This window comes from Podarcis raffonei, chromosome 15 (genome assembly GCF_027172205.1).
Source record: "Podarcis raffonei isolate rPodRaf1 chromosome 15, rPodRaf1.pri, whole genome shotgun sequence".
Classification (NCBI taxonomy): Eukaryota; Metazoa; Chordata; class Lepidosauria; order Squamata; family Lacertidae; genus Podarcis; species Podarcis raffonei.
Window position 1 is genome coordinate 42993073 of NC_070616.1, and position 27287 is coordinate 43020359.

Genomic DNA, 27287 nt, shown 5'->3' on the forward strand with positions numbered 1-27287 from the left:
AAACTGAGAAGGGTTATAAGGCCATCTCCAACCAATTCAATACAGTGAGAAAGATTATTCAAAAGTGGAAATATTCAAGACACTCTTCTCTCTAAAAAGAACATGACAGCATGGCTTTGATTTGCAAAGTTGCATCTGAACAAACCACAGTACATCTGGAACAATGTATTTTGGACAGACAAGACCAAAATGGACATGCTTGGCCATAACACACAGCACCATGCTTGGTGAAAGCCAAACACAGCACATCAGCACACGCACCTCATACCAGCCGTCAAGCACAGCGGTGGAAGGGTGATTATTTGGGTTTGTTTTGCCGTCACAGGACCTGGGAACCTTGGAGTTATTGAGTTGACCATGAACTCCTCTGTATACCGAAGTATTCTAGAGCCAAATGTGAGGCCATCTGCCAGAAAGCTGAAGCTTGGCTGAAATTACGTCATGCAACAGGACAATGATGCCAAGCACACTAACAAATCTACAACAGAATGGCTGAAAAAGAAAAGAATCAAGGTGTTGCAATGACCCAGTCAAAGTCGAGACCTCAAGTGAAAGATGGCAGGACCTTAAAGAGAGCCTTGCATAAACAGATGCCAGCAAACCTCAACAAACTGAAGCAACATTGTAAAGAGAAATGGGCCAAAATTCCTCAACCACAATGTGAGAGACTGATAAAAGTCATACAGAAAGCAATTACAAGTTACTGCTGCTACAGGTGGTTCTACAAGCTATTGAATCATAAGATTTACTTAAGTTTTTCACACATGGCTTCTCCATTTTGGCTTTATTTCTGTTAAATAAATCATAGTATGGTGTGAAATGTCATATGTTGTTATTCATCTGAGGTTGTATTTGCCTAATATTAAGACCCACTAAGGAGCAGATGATTGTAACATGTAAAACATGGGTAGGCAAACTAAGGCCCAGGGGCCAGATCTGGCCCAATCGCCTTCTAAATCTGGTCCACGGATGGTCTGGGAATCAGTGTGTTATTACATGAGTAGAATGTATCCTTTTATTTAAAATGCATCTCTGTGTTATTTGTGGGGCATAGGAATTTGTTCATCCCCCCCAAATTATAGTCTGGCCCCCCAAAAGGTCTGAGGAAGAGTTTGGATTTGGATTTGATATCCCGCCTTTCACTCCCTTTAAGGAGTCTCAAAGCGGCTCACATTCTCCTTTCCCTTCCTCCCCCACAACAAACACTCTGTGAGGTGAGTGGGGCTGAGAGACTTCAGAGAAGTGTGACTGGCCCAAGGTCACCCAGCAGCTGCAGGTGGGGGAGCGGAGACGCAAACCCGGTTCACCAGATTACGAGTCTACCGCTCTCAACCACTACACCACACTGGCACTACGCACACTGAGGAACAGTGGACCGGCCCCCGGCTGAAAAAGTTTGCTGACACCAGATGTAAAACCACAGAATTCAAAGAGGGTGTACAGTGGTACCTCAGGTTACATACGCTTCAGGTTACATATGCTTCAGGTTACAAACTCTGCTAACCCAGAAATAGTGCTTCAGGTTAAGAACTTTGCTTCAGGATGAGAACAGAAATTGCACGGTGTCAGCAGGAGGCCCCATTAGCTAAAGTGGTGCTTCAGGTTAAGAACAGTTTCCGGTTAAGAACGGACCTCCGGAGCGAATTAAGTACTTAACTCGAGGTACCACTGTACTTTCTTTTCCCCATGACTGCATATTTGAAACTGAGGTCCAAAGCTCTCTGTGCAATGCAATTCTCCTTTTACAAATTTAGTCCTGTACCTTTTTTCTACTTATGACTTTATTTCATATTACATATATCTACACAATATTGTACAATACAAGTTTTTACAAAATAGAAATTATTTATAGACCCCCCCCCCCAGTCTCTGCTCTGTCGAGTCCTCAGAGCATGCGTGAAAGGAGCCCCTCCCGCAGCGCGCCTGAGGGCGACAGGGGGCCAGGCTGCCGGAGAGGAGCCTCCCGAGAAGGGGCGGGCGCGGCTTAGGCAGCCGCCCTTCCTTCTCGGCCCCCTCGGGACGCCCCGCCCCCGAAGAGCGAGGCAGGCCCCGCCCCGCCCTGGCTCCACCCCGGCCCCGCCCTGGCTCCACCCCGGCCCCGCCTCGCGTGTGACGTCATCCCGACTCGCCTCCTGGCCCCGACTTCACTTCCGGAAGCAGGACCGTGGGGAGAGCAGGCATTTCCGGGAGAGGCGCCGGACCAGAAGGGGGACCATGAGTTGGTGAGTTGTTTCTGCGGCCGGGCGGGAGGGGGTCCTCGCTCGGTTACCCGCCTTCCTCCGGCCCCTGAAGCCCCTTCGCTCCGTGCCGTTTCCTCATGCAGCCCGGTGCCTGTGGACCCTGCGGGGCTTCCAAGCGGCCCTCCGGACCCTCCGCGGGAGCCCCTTTCCTCCCAGGGGCCACGGGTCGTGGGGTGTCCCTGCTCCTTATCAGTTCTTTTTTTCAAAGCACGTGGTCGGGCAGCAATTAGGGCTTCAAAGGGTGTGAAACTCATAGGCGTTAGATCTCCAAACTGTTATTAGACATCCGAGAGAAGTTGAACCTTCATGTACTAACGCAGTGTATCTCTGATTACCCGTTGTTGGCAGGGCGGGGGTGGGTGTGTGTGTGGAGACACTTCTGTTTCCACCCCTTGCTTCAGAGGAACATAGAAGCATAGGAAGTTGCCATATCTAGAATCAGGACATCGGTCTGTGTAGCAAAATATTCTTTACAATGACCAGCAGCAAATCTCCAGGATTTCAGAGAGGGGGCTCTCCTAGCCCTGCCTTGGGGTAGGTAGGGTGGAACATCAGACTTTCTGCATGCAAAGCAGGTGTTTTATCACTGAGCTGTGGTCTCTTCCTTGAGGTTTTGTTTTTTAGTGTCTGGTTAGTCACTGAGGGAAGTAAGATATTAATAATAATAATTTTATTGTTCATACCCTGCCCACTGCCTGGTCTTTCCCAGTTGGGGGCTGCCTAAGTTCTTGCTTTTGTTTACTTCTTATAATTATATCCTGCTTTTCCTCCAATGCGCTCAAAGCAAATTCCTCATAGCTGTCCTGTGATGTAGATCAAGCTAAAAGAGAATGAGTGACCCATGGTCACCCAGTGAGCTTCATGGCTTAACGGGTCTCCTCAGTCTTATTGTGACAACCGCTACACTGTGTTGGCTCTCCTAACATTTTGTTTTGTTGTGCTCAAATTTTACTGGCACATGGGAGTTCCTGGTGGCCTTCCATCCAAGGGACTGATCAGGTTCATATACTGCTGGCATCAGTTAGTAGAATTGTAGCTGCAGATTCTGCAGGGAATTCACTCAACCCATGGGGAATCAAGTTCCTGCAGTAGGTTATTTAGAAGTTTTTCTCTGGCTTCAGAAGGCTGTACTAAAAGGACATTTTAGTCTGATCAAAGAATTCATATTTCCTCTTTATTAAAAATGCAACTGGTTCCAGGGAGCAAGCACTTCCTTTTGTCATTCCTTCATAATGCATGAACATCTGAAACCTATAGACCTTTGTAAAATTATGTTGGTGTATTTTTTAAAAAGTAGCCATGTCAGTCTGTTACAGCAAAAGTTCTCAGAGACCTGTGGCATCTTGTATGCATCGTTGTTGGGTTGTTGTTTTTTTTAAAAAAGAAGATAACACAGGTACCTTGTAGGCAAGGTCCTAGTACAGATGTTAGAAGTGGACAACGATGACTTTGTGTGTCTGAGGTGTTAGAAGTCTCACCTTGCATCAAAAAAGAAAATCATTGCACCAATGCCATCCACAAAACCTATCAGAGAAGAGAATGGAACCATTTCCTCCATAAATACTCACGGAACAGGGTCTGTCTTCAGCTAATCCCATGGATCAGGGGACAAAACTACATTTCCCAAAAACTCTACAGAATTCGTAAATTGTTACTATTTTGTATTCTTTTTAAAATATAACTTGTTCTTCAATCCTGCTGCTTTTTCAACTCCACAATTCTTTCAGTTTCAGGCTCATAGTTGCTAGGATGCAGACTAAGGAGTTAGTGTAAAAATGCTTAATATTCTTTATTTCATCATTTGCTTTTTTCTACATTCCCAGACGTTTGTTCTGGAAGTTATTATGGAAGACATTTGTTCTGTTATGTTGTGCCATTTCAGAGTGATAACTTGTCTATGTTACAGCTCCACTAAAACCATCTTTCTCCCCTCTCAATGGAAGCAACCCTGGGCCTTTACTCTGGAATCAGTAAATGTTGAGAAGTTGCATAGCACAAAACAATTAGGTCAGTATGATCCAAATAGTATTTGGATCAAGCAAAATTGAAATACTTAGTGTAATAAGTAATTGTAGTGATTACTCTGGGGAAAAATAGATTAGATTTCAAACTAAAGCAAATTAGGAATGATCATTGGTTCAAACTTTGTGCATGCACTAAAGGTTTGTACCTGGATTCTACTTAGGAAAGCTTTGAACTTTAGCTGAGGAAGGCACCTTGCTTCACTTTGGTTACCTTCCTAGTCAATTATAATTAAGATCAAATCATTTCTGTACCGTTGGCAGCTGCTTAAAATCTTCAGGAGTAATTAAGAGAATGCTAAAGTTGCTTTTGATCTAGAACGTAATCCCAAACACAGGAAGGATGCTCAGGGCTGACTTAAGCAAATCCAGCACCATGATGCAAAGATCCCTCCGGCGCCCCCCCCCCCCGCGTTTCCCAGAGTTGTAGACCTTTTTTAAGGGGGGGGGACCCCAAAGTTGTTGACCTTTTAAAGGAAAGGTTCCCCAGAGTTCTTGACCTATTTTTAGGGAGCTGATACCATGCTTACATGTTATCTCTGCTTGGGAAAAGAAAACAGGAAACATAAACAAAGAACCAGTAAACAGTTAGGATGTAGCTTAACTGTATCAGAAAGGCATCCAGCCAATTTGGTTGCCAATAAATATTCCTGCAGACATTTCTGAGATCATGGTCTTTCCAACTAGTGGCTTTGTTAATTGTCTTACTTTAAATGTTGTGATGATCCTCTGCCCTTTTAAAATGTGGTTTTTGGGAGTGGAGGGTTATTACGGTTGTTTTTATTTTGATAATGTATTTTGTGGTTTTATATTTTGATTTTATTCAGTGAAGCACCCCGAGACCTTGGGGTGTAGGGCAATATATAAATTAAATTAATAATAATAATCCCACCATCCACATGCCTCTTTTTGCCCCTTTACACTGGCATGTTTTGCACCAGATTTCTTTCAACTAGCATCAGTAGATAAAACTGGAGGTGTGGGGGAGAGAGGTAGCAGTGAGAGAAGAGAGACAGACATCCCCCCCCATATCCTATGCCTTCCTGCAGCACTACTCAGAAGTAAATCAGACTCTGTATACAATGGGACTTACTCTCAGGTGCATTTACATACAATTATCATTGCTGCAGAAATTATACCTTTATATTGCTTTTAATTATTGCCTGCCCCAGGAAGGTGACCTTTGCAAAATGAAAGTGCAAGACTGCGTTGCAAGATCAGAAATACCGAATATAAAAGTGGTAGGCAAGGGGTGAAGGGTGGAGACAGATGGCTGGTGACGCACAAACTACCAATGCTTTATCCAGCCCACATCATAGAAATGGCTCCCCCGCCTCCACCCCTTTTAATTTCGTGGCAGCGCCCATAGAGCGGGGCACGCACACGACGCCCATAGGGCAGTGTACATGGCGTGGCAGGGGGTGCGATCGGCGGCGATCCTGCCCAGGCAAGAGGAGCTGCCCAGGAGGCAGCAAAAGAGGATGTGGGGCTGGGAGGGACGTAGTCCTTGGCTTCCCCCCCCCACCTGTCCGTCTCCTCCTCCTCCTTTCGGGGCAGGGGACTCAGAGCCTCTCTGAAAGGCGGAGGAAGCCAGAGAAAGCCTCTTTCAGCACGGTGCCAACAACAACAGAAGCCGCTGGGCGGGCCCTTTGACAGCCCTACGCCAATCCCAGGTGCGCAGGGAGGAGCTGGGCAGCCACCTCAGTGCCTTGCTTGGCCCCGAACTCACGCAGAGCCCGCAGCAAAAGAGCCTGCTAGGAGCCCAGCGCTGTGGCGATATGCGCCACTAGAGATAATGGTTAAGACGTCCCTGAGGATGCTTAAATTCCACTGAAGTTAGCCAAGATTGCAACTGGTATTTATTGGGTGTGTGTAAATTGTTGTTGGGCAAAATAAAGGCTAAAAACCTACTAAAAAAACTGGGTCCCTCTTCCGCTTAAGCTATTGGCTGTTTTTTTTTGGTGCTCATGATGTTATTCTTTTAGCCGAAGCCTAAACGTTGCAGTTCCCTCTGAGCTCATTGAAATTTGCTTCCTAATAAGAACACTTGGAATTGCTGTCTTAGGTTGCAATATTGTGCCACACATAGCTATGAGCTATGCATCAGTAAATATGCATAGAATCAGGTTTCTGGTTTTATGCAGTCAAGTTGGGCTAACGAAAGGCAGCAGGTTTAGGGATTAATTTGTGGCTGAACAAATACAAAGTAACATTTGGTATTGCCATATTGGTTTTTAAAAGGCAGGTTCCAAAAAAAAATCAGCTGTTAATCTTTTGTTAGAAAACCAGCATAGGACTCACTGATGTATTTGTTTCTGAGATTCTCATGCAGTGATTTTTGCCACCTCATTTTCACATGTTTGCAAAAACATGGTCCCTGCATGGAAAATTGGAGCCCTTACTGAAGAAAATGTTTTCCTGTCATGGTTATGTTTCTATTTTTCGTAGGTAAACTATTTCACAAAGATGGCTCCCTGTGCGTAAATAAGCTGGCAAAGTCACTGCAGTGTTCCACCATCTTAGAAATAAACACGAGAGTTTCTCTCACTGACCTCACAACAATCAAGCCAAGCAGAATGATGCAGTAAATGTGCCTGCAGAGATCAGCAGCCCAGGTCCATTTTGGTAACATTGGAAGCTGTCTTACAGCAGCTGACCTCATACAAGGCCAGATTATTTGTTCCTCTAGCTCCTCTGATTGATGCCAGCTTTCCAGGGTCTTAGGCAGGTTTTTCACATCACACCAAGGAGTACCTTTCACTCCGACCTTAGAGAGCCACTGCTAGTTAGAATAGGCAGACCATGGATAGGTGGACTAATAATCTCACCTTTCATAGGTGATCTTCAAAAGCAGCTATCACTAGAGGATCCTAGGGACCTAAAGGGGTGAGGGTGGTAATTGATGGGTTAAATAATAATTAATACAAACTTTTGATTGATTTGGCAAAGCAAGCATGCCAGTTACTGCTAAATTAGTTTTAAGCAATGGAAGGAAAAATAAAGCAATGTCTATGAATCTATGGGAAACAACACAAGCAGGTAACCAGATATTTGTTATGGAACTCAGTGGTCAGAGAATCTTGTGGTTTCATTTTTTTTTTTTTTTTTACAAAAGCAGGTTTCTAGCTATCATAGAGTTGAAAGGGACCCTGAGGATCATCAAGTCCAATCCCCTGCAGCCTTGGCATCATCAGCATCATTCTCTAACCAACTGAGCTATCCAGCTCATCATCCATGGTTGTGGGGAAATCATATAAAAGTCTGCATATTGTCTGGTGATGATTAGCACAAGGACGTGCTGTGTTTTCTCTACTCATTTTCCTGTCTATTCCAGTTTTCATTTCTCAGTCTTCGCCACTAGTCATTGCCACAAAAATTCACATGCTTTAGCAAATTATTATTATTTATTGAATTTATATACTGCCCTATACTCGGAGGTAAAATAAAAATATAAAACCATAAAATACAAAATACTACTTCAAAATCCCACGAACTCCCTAGACGCAATCAGAAAACAATGGGAGGATGACATAGGCTATGAGATTAACCCCACTCAATGGACCAAAATGTGGTCTAAACCCCCCTTTAAATCCATATCAACGAAAAGAAAAGAACTTACTCGGAAACTCACGTACAGGTGGTACCTAACACCAAGAAAACTAGCGCTAATATGCCCAGGAACCTCACCAAAATGCTGGAGAGGGTTCACCTCCACAGGCACATATCTCCACATGTGGTGGGAGTGCCCCAAAATCCAACTATTCTGGACAACAACCATAGGAGAAATAGCGTATCCATAAGGCGCACCGGACTATAAGGCGCACCTAGTTTTTAGGGGGGGGGAAATCGTATCCCCCCCACCCCCAAAGAGCAAAGAAGCCAAGACAGTGAGCGGGATCCATCCCGCTCACTGTCTTGGCTTCTCCCATAGCCACGCACAGCCTCTCCTGGCTGGAGAGGTTGCGCGCGGCTAAAGAAGTGAGTGGATGGATCCCACTCGCTGTCTTGGCTTCCTCTTTAGCCGCGCGCAACCTCTCCAGCCAGGAGAGGCTGCGCGCGGCTAAAGAAGCCATAGCTGCGCGCAGCTTTTCTCGGCCGAAGGGGTTGCACTACCCCCACCTATATGGCAATACCCCCACCTCCCGCAAAAGCCCACAGGAGCTGTGCACCCTTTAAGGAGCGTGCGGCTCCTGCAGGCTTTTCTACGAGGAGGGAGAAGGGCCTGACTGGCCGCGTCAGTCCCTTCTCCCTCCTGGGGAAAAGCCTGCAAGAGCTGCACAGAGCTTGTGTGCGGCTCTTGGGGGCTTTTCCTGCCTGCCTCCCCCCTGCATTCACTCCATAAGACGCACACACATTTCCCCTTACTTTTTAGCAGGGAAAAAGTGCGTCTTATGGAGCGAAAAATGCGGTAAATAAAATAACCAAGCAAGTATTAGAAATCACCCCAGAATTGGCCTTACTAAACATCTTCCAAGAAAATAATGCCCACTTACACCACAAAGAACTCATAACCCACCTACTTTCAGCAGCCAGAAGCGTCATAACCAGACACTGGAGAGACCTGTCAGAAGTAAGCATGGACCAGTGGTACCAAATAGTATGGGAAACAGCCCTACTAGAAAAATTAACCAATAAACTGAAACTGACACGGGGACAAATAGAAGAAGACACCTTCATGGCTCCCCTTTGTCACATACACAGCCCAACAAGGCAATGACAAAAATCCACCAACAGCATACAAATCAATATGGCTAACCTGATCCAAAACACCTACCCATACATGAAAACAAAGACCACCACAGCCAACCACAAATGAACAGCCACACCCTAGGCCAACCCCAACCTCTCTCACCACCAAAGGGACACAAGTGAACAGCAAAGAACAGCAAGCAACGCTCACACCAAACCCTACATATAGTAAGTAAAATAGAAACATTGCCACCCAATCCCACCCCCATCTTCCCCCCCTTCACCTCTTTCCCACTTTTCTTCCTAACGTCTCAACAAATGAAACTGATTTGTAAAAATGTTATATGGGGGGGGGGATACGAGAGAGAGACATTGCACACACTTTTGTAAATCAAGAAAATCTTTAATAAAATAACAAACAAACCAACCAACCATAAAATACATCAAAATAAAAACAAAAACACAATAACCAGAATTATTCTGGAAGCAGAATAAATTGTGTGGTAAAGAGTAAGTACAGGTTTAAGAAGTTGGGCTTCTTAGGATTTTTAGTACAGAATACATACCCTGCCGGTGTTACTTAGCGGTAACTCCTGTTGAACTCAATTGCAGCTAAGCTATAGTTCCTGGTATTTTCAGTATGTTTCAGTCTGTACAGTGCTAGCCAACCTGTTTGGGACAGTCAAAGTATCTTGTATGTTAGTGTAGTTTTATATGGCATGCTGGTGGCTTGCTATGCAGATAGTCTTTTTTGTGATATAAATACAGAGACATTCTAGCTAATCATGATTTACTACCCAGGCGCTTCTACTTTACTCCTCCCTTGGTATGAGTGGGAGAAACAAGCAAACCAGGAAACCTTCATTTCATATTACTTCCATATCAAGAAACATGGTTTGCTTCTCCCTAAAAAGGTAAAGGAAAAGGTAAAGGGACCCCTGACTGTTAGGTCCAGTCGTGGCCGACTCTGGGGTTGCGGCGCTCATCTCGCTTTATTGGCCAAGGGAGCCGGCATACAGCTTCAGGGGCATGTGGCCAGCATGACTAAGCCGCTTCTGGCAAACCAGAGCAGTGCAATTGCTAGCTAATGAAGCCATGGATTGTTGTTGGCATACTGGGCAGTGGGCATTTTCCAGTCAAAACTGGGAGCCCCATTGGGCTTTAAGATTCAGTGAGTTGTAGCCATTACCACCCCCACTCAGAGTAGACCCAGTAAACGAAGTTACTGATGTCCTCAGTGGACAATGGGCCTATTCTGAATAGGCTTAGCATTCGATACAGTCCATTGGTTTCAGTAGAAGAATGAAGTGTGATTCCACACACACACACACACACACACACTCACACTTCATTCTCCTACTGTATATATTACACGCCAGCTTCAGTCTGTTGGCTCTCATCCAGTCCATCACCGAGGCAAGACACTGATCCAGCACTTCCACTGCCTCAGCTGCAGATGTAAAGGAAAAATAGAGCTGAGTAACATTAGCTTATTGCTGACAACGTATTCCGAACCTCCAGATATCCCCATCCAGCGTTTTCATGTAGATGTTAAACAACATGGGAGATAGGATTGAGCCTTGTGGAACCCCACACTGAAGGTTCCACAGGGCTGAAAAGCATTCCCCAAGTAACACCCTCCAGGAATGACCATCCATGTAGGACTGAAATCACCGCAAAGCGGTGCCACCCACCCCTAGTTCGGAGAGTCGCTCCAGAAGGATACCATGGTTGATGGTTTCAAAAACTGCTGAGAGGTTGAGAAGAATTAACAGGGACATGTTTCCCTTGTCTCTCTCTTGACAGAGGTCATCATACAGGGCAACCAAAGCAGTTTCTGTGACAATATTGGACCTAAACCCGGATTGAAATGGATCCAGAAAATCAGTTTATTCCAAAAGCACCTGGATCTGGTCCACAACCACTCGCTCCAGAACCTTGCCCAGAACAGGGAGATTAGTAACTGGCTGGTAGTTAGGTTCTCTGAATCCGGGGAAGGTTTCTTAAGGAGTGGTTTTACTACTGCCTCCTTCAAGCAGGCAGGGACCATCCCCTCTTGTAAACAAACACTGATCACCTCCCTGGCCCAGCCAGCTGTTCCCTCCCTGCTGGTTTTTATCAGCCAAGAGGGACAAGGGTCTAGAGCGCAAGTGAGTCTGCCCATAAAGCAGCCAGGTGGGTGGGTGGTTTTATGTTTTAGCGTTTAAAGCCCTAAACAGTTTAGGATATGAAGGACCAACTGCTGTATTTGTTATGAATTATTTGTTAGATTGATATACCACCCTTCATCACAAGATCTCAGGGTGATTCATCAGATAAAAATACAAGGTAAAACACAAGTAAATAGTTAACACAACAACAACCCCCTTCCCCCAAACACATTTAAAAGGCTGTTGAATATTAATCAGCCTTATAAAACCAAAAAAATACAAATACGAAAAACAAATGAACACTTAAGAACAATTCCACCCCCCAATAAGCAACACCCCCCCTAAGTTAAAACCCCATCCTCATTAAAACCATAAGGCCCACACCCTCGTTCCACCCCCAGAGGGACAAGCCCCTTTGTTGTCTCCCCTTTGGTGGCGGCCCTGCAGCTGGCAGGCTTTCTAGAGCTGCCCCAGCAACTGGTGGGTGCCCACCTCAGGCAGCAGGTGTCTCCCATGCTGCCTGCCTGCCTGCCTGCCCAGGTCCTGGTCCCTGCCCTACTTGCACAGCTGCAGGCAGGTCCTGGTCTGGAGGTCCAGTAGAGGCTCCATCTCCAGCAGGTCCCCTGGGCAGCAGCTGCAGGCGTGTGAGGTTGCTCTAGTTGTTGATATCTTCACTGGGGTTGTTTATTATTTCACCCATTTTTTTTAGTGAGGTGGGTGAGTCCCATAGACAGAGCCTTCTCTGTGGTCACCCCTCATCTCTGGAAGTCCCCTCCCATTTTTCGGCTGAGTTGTAGGAAATTTGATGCTGATTAAAATTCTATTTTTACTAAGGAGTACTGCTAAAGCTCATTGTTCTTACTTTAATTTACTATGTTTGTACTGTATTTTTATGTATTGTAAGCTGCCTTGAGAACTGTTGGTTAGTAGGCAGGATATTAAATAAAATGCAGCATGAGTGGGAGGGTGCGCTGTGCAGCCCTGTTCTCTTCTCTCCCCTCTCTTGAAATTTGCTTTTTTTAAAGCTGTTTTTTTCCTGGTGAATCTCTGTGGCCAGATGTAACCCATATTGGGTAAAAAATAGCTTCTTAAAGTTGTTTTGTCAACTGCTCAGAGGACTTCTGTGAATGGGCAATACATATATCCCAGAAATGAAGAAATACATTGTTTTGGGTGGAAAAGTACAGGGGAAGAATGGTTTGTGCTCTCCCCCCCCCCCCCGCCAGTAATATTTATAAAAGAGAGAAGTTGTGTTTCAATGAAACCATGGAGATTAAACCTAGTCTTTCCCTGGGCTCATGCACTTTCCCTCCCTTCTTTTCAGTCCTAAAAATTCATATATGTAAACCTGGGTTATGGGTGCAACAATTGAATATCTAGTCAGTTTTTATCTTACAAAGCAAAAAATAAATAAATTGTGCAAACTATGGCAAGTTCTTAAAGAAATGGGAGTGCCAGACCACCTTATCTGTCTCCTGAGAATCCTCTATATGAGACAAGAGGCAACAGTTAGAACTGGGTATGGAACAACTGATTGGTTCAAAATTGGGAAAGGAGTACAACAAGGCTGTATATTATTTCCCTGCTTATTCAACTTATATGCAGAATACATCACGCAAAAGACTGGACTGGATGAATCCCAAGCTGGAATTAAGATTGCCGGAAGAAATATCAATAACCTCAGATATGCAGATGACACAACCTTGATGGCAGAAAGTGAGGAGGAATTAAAGAACCTCTTAATGAGGGTGAAGGAGAAGAGTGCAAAATATGGTCTGATGCTCAACATCAAAAAAACTAAGATCATGGCCACTGGTCCCATCACCTCCTGGCAAACAGAAGGGGAAGAATTGGAAGCAATGACAGATTTTACCTTCTTGGGCTCCATGATCACGGCAGATGGTGACAGCAGTCACGAAATTAAAAGACGCCTGCTTCTTGGGAGAAAAGCAATGATAAACCTAGACAGCATCTCAAAAAGCAGAGACATCACCTTGTCGACAAAGATCCATATAGTTAAAGCTATGGTTTTCCCAGTAGTGATGTATGGAAGTGAAAGCTGGACCATAAAGAAGGCTGATCGCCGAAGAATTGATGCTTTTGAATTATGGTGCTGGAGGAGACTCTTGAGAGTCCCATGGACTGCAAGAAGATCAAACCTCCCCATTCTAAAGGAAATCAGCCCTGAGTGCTCACTGGAAGGACAGATTCTGAAGCTGAGGCTCAAATACTTTGGCCACCTCATGAGAAGTGAAGACTCTCTGGAAAAAACTCTGGTGTTGGGTAAGATTGAGGGCACAAGAAGAAGGGGGTAACAGAGGACAAGATGGTTGGACAGTGTTATAGAAGTGACCAACATGAATTTGATGAAATTCCGGGAGGCAGTGGAAGACAGGAGTGCCTGGCATGCTCTGGTCCAGGGGGTGATGAAGAGTCAGAAATGACTAATTGACTAAACAGCAACAGTAGTAGTGAAATTTAGGGACATTGGGTGATATTCAACAACGTTTACTCAGTGTGTAGACCTTTTGAAATTAATGGACCTAACTTGGGTCTACTCTGAGTAAGACTTTGTTCAATACTACCCATTGCTGTCAATGACAAATATTGTATGGGCCTCATACACTGCCCTACTTCCTCTCTGATCTCTCTGAAAGTTTGAGGCAGTATGTTTCTGAATACCAGTTCCTGGAAGTCACAGAAGGGGAGAGTGTTGCTCTTATGCTCGGATCCTGCTTGCGGGTTTCCCACAGGCTTCTGGTTGGCCACTGTGGGAACAGAATGCTGGACTAGATAGGCCATTGGCCTGATTCTGCAGGAGGTTCTTATGTTTAATGTTTTCTGCAGCCTCTTGTTTCTTTGCTTGCCTTGCCTCTCCTGATGTTGTTGGCTGGCGTCCTCTTATGTCTGTCCTAGCTCCTGCCAACCTAGCAGTTTGAAAGCATGCCGGTGCAAGTAGATAAATAGGTACTGCTATGAGGGGAAGGTAAAAGGTGTTCCCATGCCCTCTGGCTTTCGTCACGGTGTTCTGTTGTGCCTGAAGCAGTTTAGTCATGCTGGCCACATGACCCAGAAAAGCTGTCTGGACAAACGCTGGCTCCCTCGGCCTGAAGCGAGATGAGCCTCAACCCCATAGTCACCTTTGACCCAGGGGTCTTTTACCTTTACTCTTTTTTTTAACCTTATGTCATAGTAGATCTCTTCTGGAAAGGGGGTTGGGTTATGATCCTTTTATCCCATGTTAGAATCTGGGATAGAAAAGCTACTTGCCACATGACTCCTGGTATCTAGGTTATGGGTGCAAAAACAGAATGGCTAGTTGCATTTTTTCCAGTTCAGCAGCACTTTACGCTTTTCTTTTCTGAAATTCATAAACTAATACACAATTCACATGATACATTGTTAATATCCCATTTTTAATAGCAATTCTTAATTGGACACCACAAACATAAATGGGGTTCTGCCCCTGCAGTTGGGGCCAAAACCACAAGTCATTTGAATAATTAATATTTACAAATACATACATGTATATATTATATGTGTTTGAAATTAGCCAGGCACATTTTGCGACTGGCACAGGTCCAGTTGTGACCACATGGAGATCTCTGGATGCCAGGTGGGTAATTGACATCTCAATCTGGCTGGCTGCTCCAGCTTTCATAGCAGGTCAGCAGAAGAGCTTATTTATTGCATTTATATCCCATCTTTTCCTCCAAGGAGTACATGTTTCATCCCCCTCCTCAGTTAATCCCTACAATGACACTGTGAGGTATAGCTGCCTGGGGTTTAGCTTCTTCTGTCATTCTACAGAGGATCCAGGTAGCCACGGGCTAAGCAGCCAAGCACTAAGATTTATTTGGAAGACCTTTGAATTCAAAATCTGTGAGCAGCATCTTTTAACTGACTCCGGCTGCCTCCTTCCATGCATACCCTCTCGGTGTTCTTCACCCTCAGAGGCTCAGGGGCTGGCGGCCCAAGGAGGGCACACTCTCTGTGAAATTCTCTCTCTCGAGGTGCATTTGGCACCTTCATTGCACAGCTTCCATCCCACAAATGCTGAAGAAGCACCACTTGAGGTGTATGTTTTTAGGATGCACCTAATTTTTGTGATTGTAAATTATTTTAAACTGTTTTTAATGTTGTATTTTAATATTGTAACCTGCCCTAGGATTTTAGCATGAAGTGTAAGTAAATAGTAGTAGTAGTAGTAATTACACTCCTTTGTCCTTATGCTTTTCACTTTAAATCAGGGGTCAGCAAACGTTTTCGGCAGGGGGCCGGTCCACTGTCCCTCAGACCTTGTGGGGGGCCAGACTATACTTTTTTTGGGGGGGATGAACAAATTCCTGTGTCCCACAAATAACCCAGAGATGCGTTTTAAATAAAAGGACACATTCTGCTCATGTAAAAACATGCTGATTCCCAGACCACCCGTGGGCCGGATTGAGAAGGTGATTGGGCTGGATCCGGCCCCCGGGCCTTAGTTTGCCTACCCATGCTTTAAATGATACCTTGCTAGTGCAGAACAGTTGAATGATTTCTAAACTTTTTGATGGAAGTACAGACATTTACTGTTTATGTATGTGATCATTAGGTTCCTTGTTTATCCTCTCTCAGCAGTTTTGGTTCAACAGTGCTTGGTTTACAAGTCAAATGTTTGATTTCTTTCCCCTCCTTTGCTGCCAGCTCTGCAGATTCATCTTGTGAACTGGAGAAGCCCAGCTGCATTCTCATTGCCTCCCCCTGTTATGTGGAGTAATGAAGATTTTCAGCTAACAAGTAAACTTGACAGTTGTCTTGTTGGACCAGGTGCACTGGATTCTTGCTCTCTGTTGAAGCTCTTCAGGATTAGTATAAACGTCTCTGTATCACTAAAGTCAGCATCTCTGTCACCCCAGCACAATGCCAGAGAAGTTTGTCAGTTGTACAATCAGTTTGTCCCGATTATAAGCTGTACATTTCAAGACTGGCAGTCAATGAGTAACAGTGTGTTCCATGATAGGAGAAGGTATGCAGTAAATACTGACTCAGAGATGCAAGCATTTTTAAAAATTGTTTTAAGAGGTGCACAGGTTTTAAATTCATTTTGCTACATTCAAACATAGCCTTAGACTTGTGTCATTGATTAAGGAAAACCAGTAAGGTTTGGTATTTTTCATTTTTTGGGGGTAGGTGCTACTAGTGTGTAGGTTGTCAGAACTCATTTAAAAAGCAAAGGGGGCACTTCTGGGGGGGAAATAACAACAGGAACCACTGTCTGCCCCCTACCCCCAAGTGCATCACTATATTGGACCAGTAGTTATGACATACATTTCTGTAAATACTGCTTTAAACTTTCAACACTTAGAATTGATGCATGCATTTAATATTGACTCAGGCTTCTATAAAATGTGCTCATTTGTTTTGCCAGTTTGTTTTCAGGCATACTATCTATAACAGGTATGGTCAGAACTTCAGCATTTCCTTTTAAATGAAAGCTGGGGCCTGATTCAGTCATACACAGTATAGAGCCTGCTTTGCCTTGGAAGACTTTAAATATTAGACAGTGCAACAACATCTAGAGTGCACTGTGTTGACTATTCTTGCACTAGCACATCATCCGGGATGGCCCTACCATAAGGGAGAATGACATGGCCACCTCAGGCAGCGGATGCTGGGGGGTAGGGAATGGTGCCATGGTGTTGGAAGACAGATCTGTTTGTTCCACACAACCTGTCTTGTGGCACCTAAACGAGGCAGCTCCTCTCATAAGCACCCTATTAATGTCATAAGGCTATAAAAATGGAAACTGATCCCACAAAGCAAGACTTGATGGAACATTGGAAACTTCACTTGGGACTGCATCAGTCATGGCATCTAGGATGGAATCTACACAAACATGCTTTTTTAAAAAAAAATATACACTGAATTTTCCATAAGGCTCACCACTGCCATCTAGTGTCACATTGTAAATTGCGCTTAAAACACACTTAAAACATTTTATTTGCAGCTGTATAGCTGAGTCCTAGCTCGCTATGGAAATGGATGACTTTGTCTTCACAGTGCGCAGCAAGCAACTCAGAGTTTCTCCGAGGTTTTGTGGGTTCCATACAGCAATATAGATGTCAACAGCCTACGGACCACCCTGAAGAGCTTTGCTGGCTGTTCTCTCAAGGGTGAGATGGAAGTAGCGAAGCAGCCCTTTGCCATGCAGGAGGCACAATTGTGCTCTAGCTACCTTCTGGCCTGTTTCATCGCATGTAGTTCCCCAGTACTGTATACCAGGAGCTGAATGCTCTCCACGGTGTTGGAGAGGGCATTCAGGAGCGATCATATCTGTGGCCCTCAGCAGCAGGACCATCAGTTCTATCCACCAGAAAATCCCCCAGACAGAGCATTCAGAAATCCATTGGATTCCAAAAGTCTCTGTGGGAAGACATTCCTCCTTGGTCCCCCACCCCTGCAATGGGAAGTTGGTGCCATTTGCCAAATTTCACCATAAACTAACGAACTTAGGCAGACACGTGTAAGGTTTTGCTTCTGCTATACAATAATAGGGATGTTCTTCAGGGTGAATCTGTTTGGGAACAAGACATTATTTGTGTGTTCTTTAGTTCAAAACAAAAAGATGTGTATTAAATCTTTTACAAAACAGAACTGTGTTATCATTGCAAAATAAACTCCCTTAAGGGCTTCTACTTATTTTAAGCCCCCACCCTTGTGTTTAAATCAGAACTTGCTAAAAGCCCAGTGCTCAAATCTAGAAATTGATATTATAAAAAAAAGTCCACAGCACAACACATTGATGTAATAATTCTGAGCTTTTTAAAAAAGAGAAAAACGTCCTATAAGAAAAATGCTTATAAACTGGCTGTGTTCTGCTTATGCATCCATGCAGCACTGAGTGAGGAAAAATATTTTAAAAGCAATAGGAGGAGTTAATTTTGTATTCTAATTAGAGATTGGAATTGGGAAAATCATTGGGAAGGTACTCTTTGTGTATAAATGAATTTAGTATGTCCTCCAAAACATCATATGCTTCCTTTAGCAGGTACAATGCAGCACAAAGCTTATGCGTATCAAGAGCATTTAGGATTATTGGGCTGCAAACTAAAATTGGCTTCCCTGACTCTTTAAATTGGCTCAGGCTGAGACAGTAATGACCTTTGAACACCAAACATATTTACTTACATTTTTATCAAGCTTTTAATTTTCTTGTTTGCTTTGTACTTCTCAGTTTGGTTTGTGATACACAGTTGCATTTTGTTTTAAATCTCGTTTTTAGGAATTTTTATTGAATGGTGCAACATTTTTATATTAAGCAGTAGAAAAGCTTCATAAATCCATCTCTCACTGTGATCTCTTTTGGAGCTTGTGGTGAAACCACTGTAAACTGCTTCTGGGAAGAAGTCAGGTGGGGCATTTCTGGTTTTGCGTGCTGCTTTCACTTCCTGCCAAAAGCTCTCCTGAACATAGCTTTTTGAGTCTCTTTCCAAAGCCCTGTGAAAGATGCATCTGAGAACATGGCAAAAGCAGAGTAAGCTCAAGGTGAAAGCCATGGCTGCAGGTTTGAGTCCCATGCTGGTTGTTCTGGATTAGAAGAGGTCCGTAGCTCAGTGGTAAGGAACATAACAGTGTATTCGTAAAGTTCCAAATAAACAAGACTTGGTTAGGTGCACCAATATTATGGCTTTGCATAAGGCAACCTCATATGATCAGGTAGAGAACTAGCGGTGACCTTGCGTCTCTTGGGCCTTTGCGTACATAGCAGCAACATTCTTAAATACTGCGTTGCAGGGAAGGGTTGGGGGTGCTGTAGAATTTCAGAAAATTTATTTCATTGAGAAAAAAGGGGGCATTGTCAAGATGGTTCCTTTTTCAGAAATCCGTAGCTCCTGCCTTTCTCTCCAGCAGCAAATTGCGGCAGTGTCAGTTCTTGTGCATATGGTGGCCTCATTTTTAAATGTGAATGCCAGAGGAATCAAACTCTAGAGGTTTGTCTGTGTGTAAAAGCAAACAATCACCCTCAGTTCAGTTTGTCAATAGCTGGCAGAGACCACATTGACTGTAATAGTTGCTAATTCATGCCGAGAAGGCCAGGGTGAGTTCGTGCTGCCGCTTCTTGAATGAATTGGGTTATTCACGGAGCGCCGGAATGCCATACGTCTTCAGAGGGAGAAAAGGGTCTTGATGACGCGCAGACTAGGCTGTGGGAGGTCAGACTCATTCATTAAGACTGCAGCCAACTCTGAAGTGAACAAGGCAGTTAAAACATGCATGTCTGGGGAGGACAGGTCTGTTGTTGAGGGGCTCCCACCCTACTTCCCAAATGTCAGTGTAAAATATGCCTTGCTTTTGTATCACTTTGTTTTCTGGAAGCCCTGCATAAAAAGCAAATGAACTTTGTTTCTTACATACAATTCTGAGTGTTTTCTTTGTGCAGAGGATCTGCCACACGGCTTAATTCAGTTTGCACGTGCCGCCTTTTCTCCAGCAATGGCCCCTCCTCAGCCAGTGCTGACCTGCCATTTAATACTTTTAAGTCTTAGGGTCTACCAAACAAATTGAGATAAAGAGGACATAAGAAGTGCCTCGCTGGATCAGATCAAAGACCCATCTAGTCCATCCCTCTGCTCTCCCCAAGGCCAGCCAGAAGTTGGCAGGCAGGACTTGAGCACAACAGCACTCTCCTCGCTTGTGATTCCCAGTCACTGGCCTAGGGAGGCAGAAAGTCATGCTGGGTAGCCATTGATAGCCTTATCCTCCATGAACTGGCCGAATGCCTGCTTGAAGCTGAACATCTTGGGAGCAAGTTCCATAGGTTAACAATGCACTGTGTGAAAGGGGGAGGGGGTTGTTTCATTTTGTTTTGGTACCTGTTTTATTATGTATTGTTTTTATATTATATTTTTATGCTGTGAAGTGCCCTGAGATTTACCAATGAAGCGTGGTATACAAGTTTAATAAATAATAATAAAGTACTTCCTTTTGTCTGTCCAGAATCTTCCAACATTCATCTTCATTGAATGGCCTTGAATTCTAGTCTTATGAGACAGGATAAGAACTTCTCCATGTCTGCTTTCTCCACCCAATACATCTCCATACATCTCTATGCTTTTACTTGCCTTTTTTCTATTTTTTTAAAAATAATTTTTATTAAGTTTCATATTACCAAATTAAACACATCAAACCAATTAATCCAAATTATATCAATACATATCATGTAATCCAATTGTTTTCCAAATTATAAATTTTTGTGGGGGGTACCCATGCTTCTTGATCGGCAGGAGTCCAATCCTCGAATATTTCTGCTGCTTTCATATTAAGAATATTTCCAGTCCCCTCTTCTCAATCCTTGTCATTGCTCATTTTCCTTTTCATTCACCTGCGAGTTGCTCCGCAAGTGGGTTGAAAAAAACAGTCTTATTTGTATTTCTGTGTGGACTTTGTCCTGCTCTCTCGTAAATCACTCTCATCCAATAGTCCAGGCATTTCCGCTCGAGCAGGCAATCGCCATTTTGTCGTTCCGAAGAAATGCAATCTAAAAGCTCGCTCGTTAACTTTCCCGACCTGTTGCACCGTAAATTAGTCTTTTTCCAGGAGGGCTGCCCCTTCCAGTTCGCAATCTCATCGAAATAATAAATCTTCGGCTCGCCCTCCCCAAGACCAAACCTCCTGCAACACAGGTCTATCTTTCCGCATCAAATCTCCATTCTTACTGCGTCACAAAGAGAGCCCTTCTTCTTTCCAAATCCTTTACAGAGTAAAACCTTTAAATTCATATTATTCCCACACAGTTCATTTTTAGTCCCATTTGCCAATTAGTTGTTGTGACGGATCTTCTAAGAGGGAGGGTTATTAGTTAATCACATAGAGCAAAAATAATAAAAAGTCATTCCCCCCCCTTTCAGTTCCGTTGCATTCCATTCCACATACCAGCTTGTCTGTAGTACTTTGATGTAATCTTCCGTCTCAATCTTCTTCATTTCAGTGGCAAAATTGTTAGCAGATAAAAACCTCCTGCCTCTCTTGAAGCATGTGCGTTATCTTTCTCCTATTTTTTTCCTTTTAAGTAACGCAACTAGTTTCGCTCCTGGAAGCAGTTTTGGAGGAGTTCCGAGACTCGCCGAGGGTTGTACACCCAGTGCCTCACCCCCTCCTCCTTCCGAACTTGGGGGTGATTTATGGCAACATCGGGTGAAAACTGCATCTCTCCCCCCTGGAGAGATGAGGGAGACTGATTTACTCCCCATAATCAGCCTCTAATTACCTCGCTTGCGAGCTGGATAGATGTTAATATCCGCCATGTTCCAAGGCGCCCCTAGTGGCCCCCTACTTGCCTTTTTTCTAATCTAAAAAGCCCCCAATGTGGTAGCCTTTCCTCCTAGGGAATTCATAGAATCATAGAGTTGGAAGAGACCACAAGGGCCATCAAGTCCAACCCCCTGCCAAGCAACACTTTTCCTTTTAAGTAACGCAATTCACTCTAGCCCTTTGATCATTTTAGTTTTTGTTTTTTTATATCTTTTCCACTTCTGCAATATCCTTTTTGAGGTGAGGTAACCAGAACTGTGCACAGTATTCCAAATGTGGTCACACCATAGATTTGTATAATGTCAGGGTTGGTTTTTCCCCAGCTCCTTTTCTAATGATCCCAAACATGGAATTCACTCTTTTCACAGCTGCTGCACATGGGCTAACATCTTCATTTAGCTATTACCATATTTTTCGCTCTATAAGACGTACCAGAAAAAGTGAGTCTTATAGAGCAAAAAATACGGTAACTATGACTGCATTGCTTCACACTTGCTTACATTGAACAGCATTTTCCATTTTACTGCCTATTTGACCAGTGTGGAGAGATTCTTTCGGAGCTCTTCACAATCCCTTTTTCTTTAAGGTGGCCTCACTTCTCATCCCTGAATAAGTTAAGAAATGCAGGTACCAATACCGACCCTTGGGAGGCTCTCCTTTCTACATCCCTCTGTTGGGAGACTTGTCCGTTTGTTCCTGCTCTCTGCTTCTTGTTCCTTAGCTAGCTTCTGAGGTACTTATCTTATGACTGCCAAGCTTAGTCAAAAGTCTTTGCTTGAGGTACGCAGTATTAACTAGGTCACCTCTGTTTATATGCTTGCTGTCACTCTAAGAAACCCCAAACTCTTAAAAGTTAAGGAACACAGGACCTACCTTTAGAGCAGCCATGCTGGTTCTCCTTCAGCAAGACTTTTTCTTCTATATGCCTGGTAGTACTATCTTTAACAATGATTTCCACTAGTTTCCCCAGAAAATAAAACATTAAGCAAACTGGTCTGTAATTTCCTGGATCCTCTCTGGAACCTTGTTTTAAAATTGGTGTTACTTTGCCCACTCTCCAGTCCTCAAGTATGGAGACTGATCTTAGGGACGTGTTGCATATTTTTGTTATAAGATCAGAAATTTCCCATTTGAGCTTTTTTAAGAACACTTGGGTGGAAGCTATCCAGACTCAATAATTTGTCAGTTTCTGATTTGACAGTAAGACCTAGAACTTCATCTCTTGTCACTACTGTTTGTCTCAGGTCTTTAGACTTCCATTCTGAGAAAGCTAATTTAGGCACAGGATCTACCCTACAACTTCTGCTGTGAAGACAGGTGAAAAAGAAAAAAAATCAATCAGCTTCTTTGCAATCTCCTTTTCTTCTTTCAGCACACCTTTGACTCCCTTGCCATCCGAAGGTCAGTGTACTCATTTGTAGAATGAGGACTGAGAATTGCCTCACATGGGTGTTTTGAACATTTAATTAATGACTACGATAGCACTTGATTGCAATTAGAAAATGGGTGTAACTGGTGTGAGGTTCTGATCTTTCCTCCACCCAGATCACCTTTCCTCCAAAAAAAATGTTGCTTACTTACATCACATTGACACTCAAAGAAGGTCTGTGTATGTTTCCATTTTGCAGAAGGCATCTTAATAGCAGGACTTGACTTTGAGACAAACAAAATTTGTCCAGTTCTCCACTCTTGAGTTCATAGCTATTTCTTTGTTGTGATCTGAAAAACTTGTGTTAGGGTTGTTAAACTTGTGTTAGGGTTGCAGTAAACTTCTGTAGGATATGGAAGCTTTGGAACTTTTCTCTAGTCTTCTTTATACACACTGTACTTAAAAAAGAAGCAGCAGTCAGAATCAGATCTCCTTCTGAAGATACAGGAATAAGAAAACAAACAAAAAAAGGAAGTTACCCCTATTCTGAGAATATTCATGTTTTCTAGACTTGCTTCTGCTTGTGGTAGCTCTCAGTGGAAAGTGTAACATGAAAATAGTCCCGCAACAGGGGCATCATTAGGGGGTGGCCCAGAGGGCCCCAGCAATGGGTCTTTATAACAGGCCCTGGTCTCCTGCTCCTCCCCCCTCCCCTCTAAAAACTTTTCATATGTTGCTTATAAGGCAGTTTTCCCTCTGAAACTTACATTTGTAGCTATACATATAATTTGGCATATGTAAATTTTATTCTGCACTCAGAGTCTTTTCAGGACATAACGATACCACTGTCCTACAATTCACAAGAATACTCCACTCCTTGTGTTACATCAGGCTGTGACACTTTGGGGCCCTCTTCAGTCATTACATTTTTAAGTATATTCCTAAAACATATATGTGAGCATTCATCATACCGTTGTCAGATCATACATAACTACTAGCCATGAAGGGAGAAAATATCCCTTTGAATACTATTTGCTGGGAATGGTAAGTGGAGAAAGGGCTGTGATACTCGGGTCCTGCTGGTGGTCTCCCCCGGGCACCTGTTTAGCCACTGTGCAAACTGAATGTGGAAATGGATGGGCCGGAATTTTCCAGACATATCTGGAATATTGCAGTCGGCAGCAGTGTCCGGGCAGGAAAGCCGGACGTATGGCAGCCCATGTTGGCTGTGTTGTTTTTGGTGATTTTCCTTAAATAGCCCCCAAACTTTTTTGGGGGGGGTAAATTTGCCACACACAAAAAGCACAACAACTTTCCTGTCCAGATTTTCACTGTTTGAAATATGGCAATTCTACCTTAGGCCTGTTCCAGGGGTCTTATGTTCTTAGGCACGCTAGTCAAGAAGCAATAATTAGCTCTGGCTCCCTCTTGAGTGTAATTTGGAGGAAAACACTTGCAGTGGGTGAAATGGCTCTAAGGTAGCCTTTTAATTTCAACCCATGTGAAAGCCACGTTGTGCTTTGTTGTCAGGATTTTATACTGATGTGTGCCAGTCTGGAAAACAAACATCCCAAAACAAACGTTACTTGATTTGGTGATGTGTCTAGAAGGTATTATCAATGCAAAATTGCTGCGTTGAGTTGACATTTGTGGTGTCAACCTGCATCTTAAGAGCAAACACTTGCATAGCAGTTTCTGCAGATTCGTAGGCTAAGAACAGAAGTCTTGTATTAGGATGTGAACAGAAGATCTAGGTTTTCAGTAACTCAATATTATGGAGGATTAATATTATTTGAAATCCTTCAGTTTCCTGTTTGTTAGACAGCTCGACCCTCTGCAGCGGAGATCAATAATCAGAAGCCCAGGGACAAGTCTGCCCCCTTGAGAAGAATTGGCTGACTCTCCAGAGGGACGCGGGTGGCGCTATGGGTTAAACCACAGAGCCTAGGGCTTGCCAATCAGAAGGTCAGCAGTTCGAATCCCTGCGACGGGGTGAGCTCCCGTTGCTCGGTCCCTGCTCCTGCCAACCTAGCAGTTCAAAAGCACAAAGTGCAAGTAGATAAATAGGTACCGCTCCGGCGGGAAGGTAAACGCCGTTTCCGTGCGCTGCTCTGGTTCGCCAGAAGCGGCTTAGTCATGCTGGCCACATGACTCGGAAGCTGTACGCCGGCTCCCTCGGCCAATAATGCGAGATGCGCGCCGCAACCCCAGAGTCGGTCACGACTGGACCTAGTGGTCAGGGGTCCCTTTACCTTTTTTCAGTTGCAACTGGAGGTGAAAGAGACATTTGGAGGAAATAATGATGGTGGGGCAACCTAGAACAGGTGTTGCTAGCAACCCACCTTAGGATGTGTGCTAAGGATGGGCTTTTGGCTTTCTGTAAAATTAGTAACTTGACCTACCAGATGTTGACCTCTAGCCTGTGACTTGTCATGCTTTCTTGAAGGATCGAAAGCTTTGTTTAAATGTTGGTGATTGTTGCTTTGTACATACAGAAGAAATTATCTCTTGATTTTATTACTTTTTTATTGAATAGATTTATTATGGTCTGGATTATTTATTTATTTATTGCCTACCCTTCACTCTAAGGTCCCAGGATAGGTTACAACATTGAGCACAACCTTAAAAACAGTTTGAAACAACATACAATCATAACAGTAAGGTGGCTCCTAAAAATATACACCTCAAGTAACATGTTCAGCATCCTCCAAATGCTGTGTAATGAAGGTGGCAGAAGCCCCGGACGGGCTTAGAGGCCACCACAGAGAATGCCCTCTCCTGGGGCAACACCCACCCCTGCTCTGGGTCTCTGAGGGTGGAGGAACTACCAAGAGGGTCCCCTCTGCTGATCTCAACACCTGGGAGGGTCTCTATGGAAGTAGGTTAGTCTTTCAGGTATTTGGGGCCTGAGTTCTTTAGGGCTTTAAACACCAATGGGCCTAGAAATGAACTGGCAACCCATGCAGCTGTTATAAACCAGGGGTTATATGAGATCTAAATGGAACCCCAGCCAGTAATTTAGCTGCTGCAAATTTGGAGCAATTGAGGTTTCTGAATCATCTTCAAGGGCAGCCCCATACAGGATGCATTGTAGTAATCCATTCTGGAAGTTACCAGAGCATGGAGTACAGTAGCCAAGTCATCTGTGTCCACACATTTCAAATGCTGATCTCTGGCAGGTGGGTGAAAGGGTCTTGTCTTCTGCATGGTTTGTCTCCCTAGTCCCTTGTTCTTCAACCTTTTGTAGTCTTTCACCATAAGCACTTCTCAGTGTATGATAGTTTTGTTGATTTCAAGAGAACCTATTTCCAAGTAAGTGGACTCAGAATAGCATTCTGAATGTGATCTCTTTTGAGTAACTTGGGGTATCAATTGCAGGTTAAACATGAAGCACTACAATGCTTTGGGAAGCCATAGGAAATATTATCATTTCTACTGCATGGGTTTCTCTCCCCACCAGAAGTGTAAGTGACTTCTGTCATTGCGATTACAGTCACTTGCTCTACAAGTGTGTAATCACAATGCAAAGCAATTTCAGTTTCCCTAGTTATCAAAGAAGTGCATAAAGCCAAGTTCAATTGGGTTTTGAAAGCAAATGTTCAACCTGGATTAACTGGCAGTTTTCTAGTTCTAGTGGGCAAAATAGAAAGCTTTTTTTCTTCTTCAATGAGGCAGCAGGAATTAGCAAAAAGAAAAAGAAAAAAAGGAGACTAGAGGAGATTTTAAGCGTTGCGATCATGATTTTTGTGCTGCCACACTGGCTGCTGTGTTTACTCAAGAGAATAAAAGCCTGAAGTGCACACTGGGAATGTAGCAGAATTACAAGGGCCGTGTTCACTCACTTCATTAATCAGTAATTGGCTTTCATGTTATGTAGCTTTGACTAGGTTTTTATATGAGAGACCAGCTGGCAAATTCTTATATTAACTGGCTTGAGTGCTTGGCATTCATTTCAAGATTAGGAGCAATTTTTATTTAAAAAGTGAGCTCATTTAACAATGGCTTCTAGAAGCCCTGAACTTGTTTTGATCTAAGTTGGTTTCTTTTCTTCTTTTATACAAATAGGGTTTTCAAAGAAATTTGTATATAGAGATTGCTTCGAATCTGCTTTAAGCCTGCTGCATTTGCACATAATGCTAAGCCATGGTTTGTCAGCTTCACAGATCAGCAGAGGAACTGTGGCTTGATCTGTATAATGTTGGTTTTGTTTTCTAACTGCTATTTTCTTGTGCCTCTGTGAGCATCTGTGGTGGGTGCCGAAACAAACTGGGATTCAGTCCATATTGTGGGTTTGGCTGTAACGAGAAGGCATGAGTTCATATTCTAGTATGTTGACCACAAATGCACCATAGTTGGTTGGCTGGGGTAGGTTCAGATGTACAAACAAACCACAGTTAAGCTAAAGAAATAATGGCTTTGTGTTACAGGTGAACCAGGCAACTGAGTTAGTCTATTTGTCTTGTCTAGCCTACTGTTCTTCAGGAGCTCAGGTGATGCTTCAGCACCCCAAGCTCTTGTTGATTGC

At 43.7% G+C, this 27287-nt stretch overlaps 1 protein-coding gene across 3 annotated transcripts in view; it reads left to right on the plus strand.

Moving 5' to 3' along the window:
• Positions 1-2134: 2134 nt before the first annotated feature.
• The window catches only part of BIN3 (bridging integrator 3), a 129490-nt gene continuing 104337 nt past the window's right edge, over positions 2135-27287 (plus strand). The window contains exons 1-2 of one of the 3 annotated variants that reach the window (XM_053367041.1): positions 2158-2222; positions 15787-15909. In XM_053367041.1, the coding sequence (XP_053223016.1) occupies positions 15849-15909 (61 nt within the window). In that variant the 5' untranslated portion in view covers positions 2158-2222; positions 15787-15848. Of the gene's footprint in view, positions 2223-15786; positions 15910-27287 lie in introns of all 3 variants that reach the window. The other 2 variants (XM_053367043.1, XM_053367042.1) reach the window with 2 other exon arrangements.